At 45.2% G+C, this 15,042-nt stretch overlaps 1 protein-coding gene across 1 annotated transcript; it reads left to right on the forward strand.

Annotated features, from left to right (window-relative positions):
* Nucleotides 1-2,949: 2,949 nt before the first annotated feature.
* fgf5 (fibroblast growth factor 5) lies at nucleotides 2,950-14,772 on the forward strand. Its single transcript, XM_086169715.1, has 3 exons — nucleotides 2,950-3,512; nucleotides 6,173-6,276; nucleotides 13,820-14,772. Exons 1-3 carry the CDS (start codon nucleotides 3,329-3,331, stop codon nucleotides 14,183-14,185), a joined length of 654 nt encoding a protein of 217 aa, XP_086025841.1. The 5' UTR covers nucleotides 2,950-3,328; the 3' UTR covers nucleotides 14,186-14,772.
* Nucleotides 14,773-15,042: the final 270 nt, after the last annotated feature.

Here is a 15,042-nt window from a genome sequence, read left to right on the forward strand (position 1 = left end):
CCGGAACACTCCTGAAAATGACACTTGTAGTAAAAAAAAACCTTTTTCAAGTTGTAACTTTCAAAATAAAATGCTTATTTTTAATTTTTTTTCCAAACAAAATATCCCATTGGGTGAAACTGTATTTGCGAGGGGCGAGATTATTGCCAGATGACCGACGTGTCAAATTCCGCCGCCTGTAAACACAATGTTATCTATCATGTGACTTTTAAGCACCCGACCGCCCCCCCCCCCCCCCCCCCCCCGGACGGGTTCAGGGCCGCGGGCAGAACCTGCCGTCTGCGGTTTGCTTAGACTAAGAAGCTGCTAAAAGCCGGGGATCAATGGGGCGGGAGAATCAATCAGGATCATCTGTGTTTACACAGGTCTGGGTGGTGGACGGCGGGGCGGGTGGGGGATTACATCACCGCTCCTGGAATGGCGCGGCAGGAACGCCCGGCCATCAGAACAGCGGGACCCGCTGTTTGCAGAGGAGCCGCCGAGGGTTTGGGCCCTGGGATCTGGCTTCCACAGACAATTAGGCCCCGTAATCCAGCACCGGCCGCGAGCTAATCATTCTCAAACAGAGGACCTGGGGTGGGGACAATGAGGGATAACTGCGACTGGATGCAAAGATCAAAACCGCTAATAACCGCCGCCCCGAACTTCTGCTCTGATGTGTCAACCATTCTGAGTCCCTGGAAAATTTAAATAAATGCTCTGTGCGTGCGTTGGTTATTTTACCCCTAGAATAATAAACATGGCCGCTGCATCACCGCTAGAGGGGCGACTTCATCTGAGTAATAAATTTGACCTAATTTGGAAAACCCCACCGCCTACACACACACACACACACACACACACACACACACACACACACACACACACACACACACACACACACACATACACACACAAGCGACATCTTTGACCTTTGTCCTTTTTGGGAGAGGTTTCAGATTTCAACCAGGACACAAGAGGGCGCTCATCATGCCTTCTTGCAGTTGAAGCGTTTATAGCGCGAACTGAATTTCTGTTTTTTTTTTTTGTTTGTTTTTAAATAATGCCAGCCAGTAGTTTTATTTTTATAACACGTCAACGGCGGCATCAACACTGACTCGGGTCACATGATCCGGACTCTTTTTGGATTCCTCACAAAGCTTGGACGCCTGCCTCATCCAGACTTACGAAGGCCGGTCCTCATACTCCGAGTGGAACAAAATTCGGAGTATTCCGATGGATCGGAGGTGCGACATTTAGAAAACCTCGCCCCGCCCAAGGCAAAGAGGAGGAATAATTTTTTAAAACCTCGAGAGAGCCATTACATCAGTCATATTCGAGGACACCTGTTGCATTGATAAACATATTTGTCCGATTTCTGCTCGATAAACCTCATCCGGATGATTTGCGTTGCTTTTGCCGCTCTCCTTACTATTTTCTCTCAGCCGAACTACGATCTCACGCATCAAGGTATTTCCAAAATGTGATTTTTGCCACTTCCGGTGGATTTCAACTCATCTAAAGATGCAGTGAAATGCAAAATAAGAATAAATATACTGAATGGAAACAAAAGGGAAGACAGTCCTTTAACAAGCCAATGAACCAGTGAGCTGGTTTAAAAATCTGTCTCATCGGTAAAGATTTTTATTCATGTGAACCGTTATTTTATTCTATTCAATATGAACAGAGAAGTACACTTGTTGTGACTTGAAAGAGTGCAACTTTCTTTTTTTAATTTTCATTTTTAATATTGAAATGAAATCACTTGCAAAACCAGTTCAAAACAGAATTTCGCCCCGATTTTTTTTTTCTTTTTTCTTTTTAACAATGGAGTGGTAGAAGTTTATTTACAGGTGTTGATTAGTTGTGTTCACGGTTTGTAAAAAAGGAATCTTGGAGGACGATTTTTAGGGATTTCCTGCATTTCGGAGACGTCCCAAATGTGGACATCAAAGGGATGAAATTCAATAATTTAATGTTATTAATTAAATTTAATTAGAACCAGAAACGCAGAGTAATGCTAGTCCTGCAGTCCTAACGTAACGTGAGATAAAAACTTTTATTTTTACCTTCCCACTTTGCAAGATTTTGCTAAAGTTTTGCAAAATCGATTTTTTTTTTTTTTTTAATTTTTCTTTCTGGTATTTTTTTTTGCAGCGCACACACATTTCATGCAATGGTGAGCGGGCAGAACAATGCAAGAAATGTCGGTATTTTACCTGAAAAAAACGACTTTTGCAAGACATCACAAAAAGAGCATTGTTCTTCTGGCTCATCGAACAAGGACTAGCATAATTTAATGTTCTATAATGATATTATCCTACCTTAAACTCTGTGTTGGTCAAGTAAGTTATTGAATGAACTCTCACCTTGTCTCTCTTCATCCACATCATGTCCTCATTTAGGACGTCTCTGAAATGCAGGAAACGCTCCAAAATCACCTCCATGATTCCATTTTTACGAACAGTGAACACAACTAATCAACACTGGTAAAAAAAACTTAATAATCTTCTCCAAATCCATGCCTGTGTCTGTTGTGTCTTCGCTCTGACCATAAAGTAGAGGAACATTGCTCTTAACGTAAACAGTTCTGCAAAATCTTGTCAGTTTGTCTTTTTTTTTACAAAAATCTTTTTTTTTAATCCTCAAAAAATCATCCCCAAATAAGGGGCTCAATAATTTTTTTGGTTGGAATTGAATTAAATGTTATTATTATTATTATCATTATTTTTTTGCAGCGATGGTGAGTGAGCGGGCAGACCACTGCAAGAAACGTCGGTGTTTTTGGATGTCGATTTTGTGGAGAATAAAAAGCCATAGATGAAAGTTTGTTTTCACTGTGCTCTCTCTCTCTCTCCCTCCCTCCCTCCCTCCACGGGAGGCTGCCGGACGGATCAGATGATCAGGTGGACCGGAGCCCATAAATACGGCCGCTACTCGCCGGCGCAGCAGCGCTCCAACTCCGGGAGACTCCCCGCTCTTCCCCGCGGCTACTTCCGGTGGGATTTTTCTTTTTTTTTTTATATTTCATTTGTATTTTTTTAATTGTCCCAGGAACTTTCAGTTGTTAATCGACACCTATCCGGAGGAAGAATCCCCAACCGGGACAGTCCGTCGGAGCGATGCCGGCCGGTGCGTAAAAAATGCCCGCGTCCTGGCGCGGACGGTTCCCCGGGAGGAGCGCACCGCATCCCGGCGACGAGACCCGGGCCGGAGTGCGCCTCGTCCGGCGCCGGGACGCGCACCGGCCGCTTCTAAGAACCTCCACATCCCGCCGCCGGGGGACCATGCGTCGCACGCCCGGGCCCGGAGGTCAACACCGGCGCGGGGCGCGTCCACGCCAGCGAGCATGAACCTCCCGCTGCGGCTCCTAGCGCTGGCGCACGTCCTGTGCGCGGCCGCGGCGGCGGCGAAAGCGGGAGTCCGTCCGGGGCGCAGGACCTGCAGGCTCTACTGCAGGGTCGGCATCGGCTTCCACCTCCAGATCCACCCGGACGGACGCGTGAACGGCAGTCACGAACCGGACCCGCACAGTAAGTCCCGCACGTCGCGCTCTCACGCCGCCGTCGTGAACGCGCACAAGCGAACACGCGCGGGCCGACCGGAGGAACTCGTGGTTTCGAATGTCCCGTTCGGTCGTCGGTGTCCGGACCGCGCATGCGTGATTCGCGGAGGGGCGCACTTAACGGGCGTCTGACCCGGTGAAATGTGCACGTCGGCTGCACGTGCTCGTGTGTCTCCCGGGATGTTGGCAGGTAGGGGCTATTTGTGGACGCAACAGGTGCGGGGTTGTTTATCATAAGGCGTGCACGCACTGACACGCACAAATCACCCGGGCTGTTGTGACAGCCTCAGCAGCCCGGTGATGCAAGAAGGTTGCGGGTGCAGATCGCGTGGTCGACTGTGTTCTCTGCGTGGTCGTGTTCATGCGTTCCATGTTCTCCTTCCTGTGTTCCCCGTGTTCTTCTTCATGCATTTTCCATGTTCTCCTGCATGCTTTCCCCATGCTCCCCTTCACACGTTCTCCGTGTCCTCCTTCATACATTCCATGTTCTCCTCATGTGCTCCCCATGTTTTCTTTCACGCTTTCCACATTCTCCTGCATGCTTTTCCCATGTTCTCCTTCACGTGTTCCCTGTGCTCTCCTTCATGCGTTCTCCGTGTGCCCCTTCACGCGGTCCATGTTCTCTTTCATGCGTTCTCCATGTTCTCGTGCATGCTTTGCCCATGTTCTCCTTCAGGCGTTCTCTATGTTTTCGTTCACGCGTTCCATGTTCTCTTTCATGTGTTCCATGTTCCCCTTCACGCGTTTCATGTTCCCGTTCACGTGTTCTCCGTGTTCCCCCTCATGCGTTCTTCGTGCCTTCCTTCATGTGTTCCATGCTCTCCTTGGCATGTTTCATGTTCTCCTTCTCGTGTTCCACGTTCCCCTTCAAGCGTTCTACCTGTCTTCCCTCATGTGTTCCATGCTCTCCTTCACGCGTTCCATGTTGTCCTTCACGTGTTCCATGTTCTTCTTCACACGTTCCATGTTCCCCCTAACGCGTTTCATGTTCCCCCTTCACGCGTTCCCCATGTTCCCCTTCACGCGTTCTTTGTGTCTTCCTTCATGTGTTCCATGTTCTCCTTCACCCGTTCCATGTTCTCCTTCATGCATTCCATGTTCTCCTTTACGTGTTCCACGTTCCCCTTCACGCGTTCCATGTTCCCCTTCACGCATTCTCCATGTCTCCCTTCACCCGTTCCATGTTCTCCTTCACCCGTTCTATGTTCTCCTTCACGTGTTCCATGTTTCCTTCACGTGTTCCAAGTGCCCCCTTCACCCGTTCCCCACGTTCCCCTTTACGCGTTCTCCGTGTCCTCCTTCATGTGTTCCATGTTCTCCTCCATGCGTTCCCATGTTCCCCGGCACACGTTCTCCGTCTTTCCTCCTGCAGGCCAAACCAGTCAGAAGGTTCACTGAGGGCTCTGAATGGTCTGCAGGTGTTGATGTTGGACAGGTCCTCATTCCAATGTGCAACAAATAGAGAATTTTGTCGCATACTCACGCATTAGAATAAACAGTATAAATGTAACTAAACTGAACCAAATGTAAAATAAATGCAACGACTCCTTAATGTTAAATAACTGAATTGATTACTCATTCCAATCCAAAATGTTACATGTGCATTTGCATAGATGTGAATACATTCTGCTGCCATTGAAGTTTGGCTTTTAATTTTTGGACAAATTGTTGTATTTCTGGAAGGCTAACTTTAGCATACTTAGCGCCGTGTTTGGTGTAAAATGCTGTCTGTACTCTTTGACAACCGACGCCGCCTCATCACGCAAAAGACATACTGTTTTTTCTCCTTAAGGAACAAACATGTGGCCGTCTTCCCATCTTTCTCAAAACAGCCTTCCAACTGCATCAACTTTTCTCTTCCTGGACATTTGAGGATCATTTGTATTTCTCGATTCCAGCTGTTGAAAGTGGCATTAATGTGGATACACTGCAATTTAACGGTGGGATGCCGTTGCTTTGTGGAAAACATGATCGACATCAATTGTGGGAAATGTAGTTTATGGTCAATGCACACGTTTGACTTATTTTTTATAAGACAATCAGACCTTTTAAGACGTTTTTGTGGGCCACATAAATAAACGTGGCGGGCCACATTTGGCCCGCGGGCCTGGAGTTTGACACGTGATCTAAACCTAATAAATAAAAGTAGAGGTTTTATTTTCCGCATCTTTCTGTTGGAAATGAAAAACTGCGCTCCTTCAATGACACTTCAGCAGGTAAAAAAGATGCTCGTCCTTTTCGGGAGTAAAAACGTGTCGGACTTGTTGGTTGTCTGGATCGGTGGCTGCGATTGACAGCTGAGCGTAGCTAGTTAAACCCCGCCTCTCAGCAAAATGACAGCTGCGATAGGCTCCGCCCCCTCCACGAAGACGTCGAGACAATGGATGGATTGAATTTTGAGAGTATTATGTTTACATCCAGCAAGATAGAGAATATCTAATGTGAGAGGGGGTGTGAGGAGAGGCCATGACAACAAAACCCTGTTGATGAAAGCGCGCCGGCCGCCGGGAGCAGTGCGCGTCCCATCCGTCATCCTGTCAGCGGTCAGCGACATCCAGGCAACGACAGGCGGCTAAAAATACACGCCGCCGGCCGTCAATCACGACTGCCCGTCTTCTGTCCTCCCAGGTGTCCTGGAGCTCTTTGCGGTTTCTCAGGGGGTCATCGGCATCAGAGGGGTCTACAGCAACAGGTTCCTGGCCATGAACGGACGAGGGCGGCTCCACGCCACCGTGAGTATCCTCGTATTACCAGACCCTGGCGCTCACCGCACATCCGACGGCAATCCCTGAGTGTTTGCATGGCTGAGATTACGCACTGTTGTCAAGCTAATTCCACCCCGAGCATCATCGCTACAAGAGGGCGCTGCAGGCTTCTCTCCCCTGACCTGGTGTTGAGCTTAAGGTTCTGCACACTTTGTTAACCAAATGAAAAACCAAAAAACCAAAATATCTCACTTAAATCACCAAAATGAATGTTGCTTCAAGAATTAAGTGAGAAATCAGCTAAAAAAGTAAGGGTTTCAGTCAGATTTCCAAAAGAAATAAGTATAAACAAAGAGCATTAACTGTAAAGTGAATTATCATGTTTAAACCCACTGTTCTACATTCATAAGCTAGCAGATTTAGCCCGAATTAAGCTAGCAGAATAAGGTATCTGATTTACCCCATATTAAGCTAGCAGAATTAAGCTTGCAGATTTAGCCCAAATTAAACTAGCAAAATTAAGATAGCAGATTTAGCCCAAATGAGGCTAGCAGAATTTAGCCCAAATCAAGCTAGCAGAATTAAGCTCGCAAATTTAGCCCAAATTAAGCTATCAGAATTAAGCTAGCAGAGTCAGCCCAAATCATCAAAGGAAACTGTTTAAAAATAAATCTGAAAATAATATTAGCAGATGTCAATTTAATGCCATCAAAGGGACATCAATATGCCATCACAGCAGTAAATTTAACATCAAAGGTGACAACTAAACATCTAAGAGGTGCAGCTTTTACATCTTGAACATCAATTTAAAAACATTCCGATAAATGTTAACATTTACATCAATTTAACATCAAAGAGAAATAAAAGGCACCTTAACTGATGAACAGAGATTTAATCGACACCATAAAGATGTCAATCTAATGTCAGCTCAATTTGGCATCAAAGAGACAATATAATATAATTTTAGGCTGGACAAATCACAGTTTAACTAAACTAATTTTCCCCCAAAAAAAACCTACAGTTTAAGGAAACGCTACGGGTAGTAGGGATTCATCACTAGCCGCCTTGCAGCTAACTATTGACCGCCGCCGTTTGTCCCTGCTAGCTTCGGCAGGTGAACAGAGCCTAAATCAGCCAACCTTGCACGTTCTAGCGTTATGATGTACCATGGCTAAAAAAGTATGTAGCCATATTGCTCCAAAAGAACAACAAGCGTTGTCACTCCGGGTCGGTCAGAAACGAATATTCCAAGGTTGATGGGAAGAAAAAGTCTTATCGCTGAAAGAAATATCCCAGCAACCCCGTAATCTGACTTCTGAAGATGCTCCCTCTGACCTCCATCGGCTGCCGGTCGCGCCATAGAGTCGTCCCCGAAACCTTTGGCAGCTCCCCGTTAGCATGTGCTAATTGGACCAGTATATTAATCCCAGTCTGGGGCGGCTGATAACACTCAGCACTGGGAACCGAACAATGCATGCTGGGAGATTTCGCGCCCCCCTCTGCTTCTGCTTTTGGGATGCGGCGCTTTTCTTAGCGGTAGCGCGACTGTTAGCTCCCCTTCCGGCACGCGCCGCAGCCGGCTTAGACGGCGGCTGAAACGGGACGAGACCACGGGCGCTGGGACATCCCAGAGCCGGATGGACGGCAGCTGATAACACGCCACGGAGCCGAAGACCTAATCAGTTTGGCCCTGTCGGTTCAAGCGGCGCAGGGGTTTGAAACCCGCGTGATCGTCTCCGTTCGTCGTGCGCGATCCGGCTTGTCGGAAGCCAAACTCTGACTGCCCCCCGAAGTCAAACGCTGGCCATCTGTTGTTTCCGCTGGATTTGTAGTTACACGCCAATCTAAGGCCTATTTTTCGCTGCTGTCCGAGGCTGCTCGAAGGTTAGATAGGTAGCTAGAAGAATTTACTAATATCCAGGGGGAGACCAAATGGTCATAGCACCACGTACATCAAGAAACAATTATGTAAGAACAATTTAAATACAAAATAAAAAACATATTGCTCAGTTTTTCAGCAGACCTCTAGCTCCGCCCCCACATTACTTTAGCCAAATACAGATTATAGAGAATCCTTTGATATATAAAACAAAAAAAAAATAAAAACGCAGCAATTATATTATAACCGCTATTTTTAATTCCCTCTTTTCTGTATTATTTCCTTTTTTAACTTTTACTGTCCATTTTCCAGTAATTTTCACATTTTGTTGCCGCACATGCCTTTTTTTTCATTTATCATCGTCATTCGATGCATTCATAATTTTTTCTTAATTAAATAATTCGCATCTAACTTTTAGCCAAAATAATAACCATTAAAAAAATGTATATTTGATTTGTGTCTCATTTTTTTGTAATCACAGCCTGATTTCCCAGGAGTTCCATAGCCACTTCCAGACAAACTTTTAATGTAGTTTTTTTTTATTTTTTAAATAGGATATCTGACTGAGTTTTTTTTTCCGGTCCAGCAGTCTGGAACGGCGTCTTAACCCTGAGAGAAGAGACGCTCTGCTCATTTGCTTCAATAATTCATCAGGCCTGCACGTGTGGCCTGCGGGCGGCGCTGGCGGACTCGTACTATGAACATACAGTGAATCATGTGCCATTCAAAATCTATTTTGTCAAAATGAGTGTCTTGTGATGTAAATATATACACAAGCAAATATTTATATATATAGATATAAATAGATAGATACACACACGATCTATTATATTCAATACTCGGGGTCTTTGCAAAGGTCAATTTATGGTAAGGGTGGGCAATTATTTCAGCTGGCGGGCCAGATTTCTTATTTAATTTTTATGCGCATGCCAACAAGGTATCATGTGAATTGAACAAAATGAAAATTGCAATTAAAATATTGACATTTTTCAGCATTTTATTTCAACTTTAGAATCATGAATGATCATATAAATGTACTGGCATAGTTTTGTTTGTAATCATTCATTTAAAATTAAACCAAAGGAGAAAATAAAGAGTTTCTAAATTCAATATTAATTGAAAATACAAAGAAAATAGTTTGGCGGGCCGGATAAAATAGCAAAAGGGACCGGGTCAAAAATGACCAGGTCTGGTTTATGGACGTGTTTTTTTTTCACTGCCCAAAGAACGGCGTTTTCAGAAAATGTTATGCGTGCCGGAAACACAAGTTTGAACTTTCTCCTCCGATGTCCAGCTCAATTGTACCAGGAGAAAAAAAAAGTGAATCCTAATGCGCCTGCTGACACGAATTTCAGCTTATGAGGCAATCACAACATTCTCCCGGAGCGAGCGCACAATGCTACAGCCATCATATTTTGCAGGTCGCGTGTATCTGAGCACACACACACACACACACTAACACACCACGCACTCCCCATGGGAGGGTCCTGGGAAAAAGTGAATCTCCTTGATTGGTGCCAGAGGCGGTGTGGTCCAACTGATCACCGGGGCGACAACCCGGCGCGATGTTTCCCGACCACCTTTCAAGGCAGAAGCCGAGGAAGCCGTCTGAATCAGGAAGCTGTGACTGGCATGTTTACCGTGGGCCGTAATGGCATAATTTTCCGCTGTTCTGCGCTCATTAGTTGAGCAGAACCGTTTGTTTTCTTTGAGGAAGGCGTGGAAGTTTAACAAAAACGAGTCCCGCAATGGAAGCCTTTCGGCGGGTTTGTTTTTTTTACGTTCCCGAGAGCACGTCCACTTTCCCACCGTGTCGTTCAAGAACAAAAAAACAAGGAAGCCTCCCGATGTTTGCTCATCAGACACCAGGGAGACGGGCCATTACTTCTAATTAACAAGGATTTCATTTAAAAATGAAAATGGTGGAAGATGGAACGAGGGGGTAACAGAGGTCAACCAATCACGTCACAGCAAGAAGGTTCTTGTTTCTAATTTGTTAGCCGACCAGCTTCTCAAGCCCTCTCCAACTTTTTCAGACTCTCCAAAAATGGATTGACAGCTGCTGACCATCCGGGTTAAGCCCCGCCTCTCAGCCCTTCCCCTGCTGTGATTGGCTCCAATCAGAGGCTCCCTGGGAGCAGGATACAGCATTTTGATCATTAATTTATGTCATACATTTTTTACTTTTTGGAATATTTTGATATATTTTTTTTAACTTTTCAAGAATGATTTATTGAAATAATTACAATTATAGCCATTCCAAATATGGATGAATATCCTTATAATTTAATACTGTCTCAGCACTTTAAGCTACAAGAATTCCAAAATTCAAAAATAAAAAACACTGCCCCTCTTGACTCTATGAACAGGATTGTAGATACTGAATAAATATTTCAGAATCAAAACTCAATGCAATTTTATCAGTCCATCCTGAAATGTAAACGTTTCACTGGATGCAACCAAAACGGTCAGCGGGTTCATTGAAATGTAATGAAAAAAATTCTCCAAAATTGTGAATGAGAGGGTGAATGGCTGGAGGTTTCATTGAACTACATTGCAATTGGCAGCTGACCTAACCCCGCCACCGGCCCTGAAGATCAGCGCTAGATAGTGACTTGATGTCACAATAAAACAGGCACCGCGTTACTGCGAGGACGATAACGGTATTTCGAGGACAAGAAGAAGAGCAAAGCATCCTTATCAACAAACAAAACCAACCCAGTTCACCAACAAGGATTTTTGTTCTGCGCCGCTTAAGGATCTAAGAAATTCTTTTGCTTTTTCTAAAACAATAATCGTTAAGCATAGATCGCTTTCCAGTCAGGCAAAGGACGGTTGTCCGAACACAGTAAAGAATTTCCACCGTATGCGCCATCTTGTCGTCGGCACCTACCTGGGCTCGTCTTGCAGAATAAATGTGGTCGTCTGTGCAGGGGGTGGGTGGGGGGGGTCTGCCTGAGGTCCATCTTCCTGTTCGGACAGAGAAACGAGAGGTTTTTACTTCTTGTTTTCAGATTTTATCCCCCATTAATTCTCAGTCTTCTTCCCATCGTCTAAAAACAGTCGTTAGTTCACTGACGACTAAATTGTTCATATGAATGAGAGGGTGAATGGTTGGGTGTCTCTATAGGTGGCCCTGTGATTGACAGGTGACCTGTCAGGTCAACCCCCCTAAAATTTCCTCCGATCCCCCCAATGACAGCTGGGATTGGCTCCTGCTCCAGCGCAACCGAGCGTGCACGGGTTCTAGATATTGAATGAAGGATTTCGCATCAAGCAGCAGCTGGTCTGGAGCTTCTGAGACACCCCGGAGGGGGAAAAAAAATAAATTAAAAATGAAACGACTGATTAATGTTTAGGAATTCACACGAAGACTTTGAGAAGTTCCCAAAATCTGGAAGACATTGCCCAAGATAGTTGGAGAGAATCCAGATTTCCCAAAGATCTGTAAGAAACTGCCTAAGATATCACCTCCAGTCATCCTGAAATCACCCAACAATTTCCAAGATTAGAGAAATGGCAAGAAATAAGCAAACAAATAAAAATTAGCTGTATTTATCGTAATTTCCGGACTATTGAGTGCACCTGTAATATTCATCATAGTTACTCTTTAACTGTGAGTGACGGAAACTGAAACAAAAATCCAGAAAATCACATTGTATGATTTTCAAGTAATTTATTTTCATTTTATTGCATTTTATTTGATCACCTACCAACAAGTAAGAATTGCAGCTCTCACAGACATATTAGTTCCTCTTTAAGAAGCCCTCCTGTTCTCCACTCATTAGCTGTATTAACTGCACCAGTGTACAACTGTACACACACTCAAACAAACTCCAACCTCTCCACAAATGCCAAGCCAGAGAGCTGCGAAAGGACATCAGGGATAAAACTGTAGACCTGCACAAGGCTGGGATGGGCTACAGGACAAAAGGCAAGCAGCTTGGTGAGAAGGCAACAACTGTTGGCACCATTATTAGAAAATGGAAGAAGTTCAAGATGACGGTCTATCTCCCTCGGTTTGGGGCTCCATGCAAGATCTCACCTCGCGGGGCTTCAATGATCATGCAGAAGGTGAGGGAGCAGCCCAGAACTACACGGCTGGACCTGGTCAATGACCTGAAGAGAGCCAGGACCACAGTCTCAAAGGAAACCATTAATAACACACTACGCCGTCATGGATTAAAATCCTGCAGCGCACGCAAGGTCCCCCTGCTCAAGCCAACACCTATCCAGGCCCGTCTGAAGTTTGCCAATAACCATCTGGATGATCCAGAGGAGGAATGGAAGAAGGTCATGTCGTCTGATGAGACAAAAATAGAGCTTTTTGGTCTAAACTCCACTCGCTGTATTTGGAGGAAGAAAAAGGATGAGTACGACCCCAAGAATACCAACCCCAACCGTGAAGCATGGAGGTGGAAACATCATTCTTTGGGAATGCTTTTCTGCTACTGCACCGTATTGAGGGGAGGATGGATGCGGCCATGTATCGCAAGATCTTGGCCAACAACTTGCTTCCCTTGATAAGAGCCTTGAAGACGGGTCGTGGCTGGGTCTTCCAGCATGACAACGACCCGAAACTCACAGCCAGGGCAACAAGGGATTGGCTCCGAAAGAAGCATCTCAAGGTCCTGGAGTTGCCTAACCTGGTCAAGAACTACAGGAAATGTCTGATCTTTGTTATTACCAGCAAAGGTTTCTGTACCAAATATTAAGTTATGTTTTTCGGATGTATCAAATACTTATGTCATGCAATAAAGAGTAAAATAATTACTGAAAAGTCATACAATGTGTTTTTCTGGATTTTTGTTTTAGATTCCGTCACTCACAGTTTAAGAGTAACTATGATAAAAAAATTAGACCTCTACATGCTTTTGCAAGTGGGAAAAGCTAAAAAAAAACAGCAGTGTATCAAATACTTGTTCTCCCCACTGTATGCGTACATATATAGGCCACACTCATCTATAAGCCACTGGTGTCCACGTTGTACCATATTTAGTAAATTTCGATATTTACACAGAAATACAAATATATATATATATATATTTTTACTTTTAATTAAATACATATCAGTAACATCCATAAATATGAACTGGAAATGCTTTTTTTCCCCCTGAACAGTCCCTAAAACACAGCTGATGAAAAAGATTAATAATAAAAAACAGGGAAAAGTCCATCCATCCATTTTCTATCCCCTCTTCCTCCAGGCTATCTTCGTGTTCCTCCTGCGCACTAAAAACTTTTCAGGCACATTTCGGTGTCTGATTTGAAAAGCCTAAGAATTTCACGGATGTGACAAGGCAGCAAGAAGCTTGTTAGCCCCCCCCCAAAAAAATTAGCCCCATCAATATTTACGCAGCAGTGTTCAAAGCATGTGAAAAAAAGTTGGGGCTCACAGTCCGGAAATTACAGTAGAAGTTTTTGCAACAATTGGTTTGGTTCATTGAGGTGTTTCCACCCCAGTTCGGAGCCTTCGGAAAGGGAGCGCGCATGTACGTGCACCTCCCCGGCTCATCTCAAGTCATGATTGGAAATAAGGGCTGGACTGGAAAATAAAACAAAATTATTTTTGTTTGTTTTATTACAAAAATTAAGATTCAGGAAGTTAGTGGGGGATTCCCATTCAGAATCAAGCTGAAAGGCTTCTTCATCAAAATCAATGGAAAATTAACTCTGCCTTCTTTCTTCCAGGACGTGTTTACGGACGACTGTAAGTTCAGGGAGCGTTTCCAGGAGAACAGCTACAACACCTACGCCTCGGTGGTGCACCGCAACCATCGGACCGGTCGCGACTGGTTCGTGGCGCTCAACAAGAGGGGGAAGGCCAAGATGGGCTCCAGCCCGCGTGTCAAATCCCAGCATGTGTCCACCCACTTCCTGCCGCGGGCCAGCCCGCACGATGCCGGCCAGCGGGGCTTCACCGTCGCCGGCCGTGGCAAAGATAGCGAGAGGATGGCCCCGCCCGCTCCGCCCGGACCCACCGCGGTCCGGGCGAAGCCCCACGTCGGCATGGCGACCAGAAAAGTCAAATACTGGCCGAAGTACCGATTCGGGTAGAGGCGGGCGCGGTTTCCGGGGACGCTGCGTGTGACGGAACCGCCTCCTCGACAATCACCTTCTCAGCATTCCGGGTTTCTGCGACGAAAAAGGGCTGGCAGAACAAACCGCGGAGCGTTTCTCCGTCAACGCGACGGACCTCGGTCCGATGTCGTCTCTCCAAGGGACGTTCCCATCTTGACTCGGTTCTCCTCAGCAGAGGACCCAGTGGGGTGAGAGAAACGAAATCAAGATTCGGAGCTTTTGTCCCGGACGTCTGGCGGGCACAGGATTTATTTTGAGTTTCACAGGAAAACAAAGGGGACGCTAACTTGACATAGCGCAGCAGGTGATGAGGGTTACTTGGCAAACGTGGCGTTAATAAAGAAAATAGAAAATTTCAAAGTACTCAAAAAATATGAATATAAATAAAATTCAATGGGCCGAAATTAAAGTCCCCCCCAAAATAGACGATGACGCTGTAAAGGGGTGAGATATTGGCTCTGTTGTGATTTTGATTGATGTTTGGACTACAAAGATGGAGGAGTTTTGTAGTTTTTTTTTTTTTTTTTTTTTTTTTTTAAATGAACCTAGCTAACCAGCGCTCGCTCAGGGACTGCAGAGAAATGTCTCCAGCTCATCTTGTTCTTTTGATACCTAAAGGGAGTTTGCTTTCTATTTTGTTTTCAGGACATTGTGCCTCTTTTCGCTCCTTTTTATGGTCAAGATTGCCACTGTCGCCTCACAACAGGAAGTTTGCCGGTTCTAATCCAGTGTTGAACCAGGTTAATGTGTGCTATGTGTGCTTTTTCCATGTTCTCCATCCCCCTCCCACAGTCCAAAAACAGCAGATTCACTGACTATACGTCAGGAGTTTT

The sequence above is a fragment of the Fistularia commersonii genome, chromosome 22, assembly GCF_037954325.1.
Source record: "Fistularia commersonii isolate RoL2024-O1a breed Wild chromosome 22, RoL_Fcom_v1.0, whole genome shotgun sequence".
Lineage (NCBI taxonomy): Eukaryota > Metazoa > Chordata > Actinopteri > Syngnathiformes > Fistulariidae > Fistularia > Fistularia commersonii.

Bases quoted from the DNA above. Each gene is read 5' to 3' on its own strand.
- fgf5 (XM_086169715.1), top strand. From the start codon at position 3,329: ATGAACCTCCCGCTGCGGCTCCTAGCGCTGGCGCACGTCCTGTGCGCG. The intron at 3,513-6,172 runs GTAAGTCCCGCA...CTGTCCTCCCAG, and splicing joins TCACGAACCGGACCCGCACA to GTGTCCTGGAGCTCTTTGCG. The intron at 6,277-13,819 runs GTGAGTATCCTC...TCTTTCTTCCAG, and splicing joins GAGGGCGGCTCCACGCCACC to GACGTGTTTACGGACGACTG.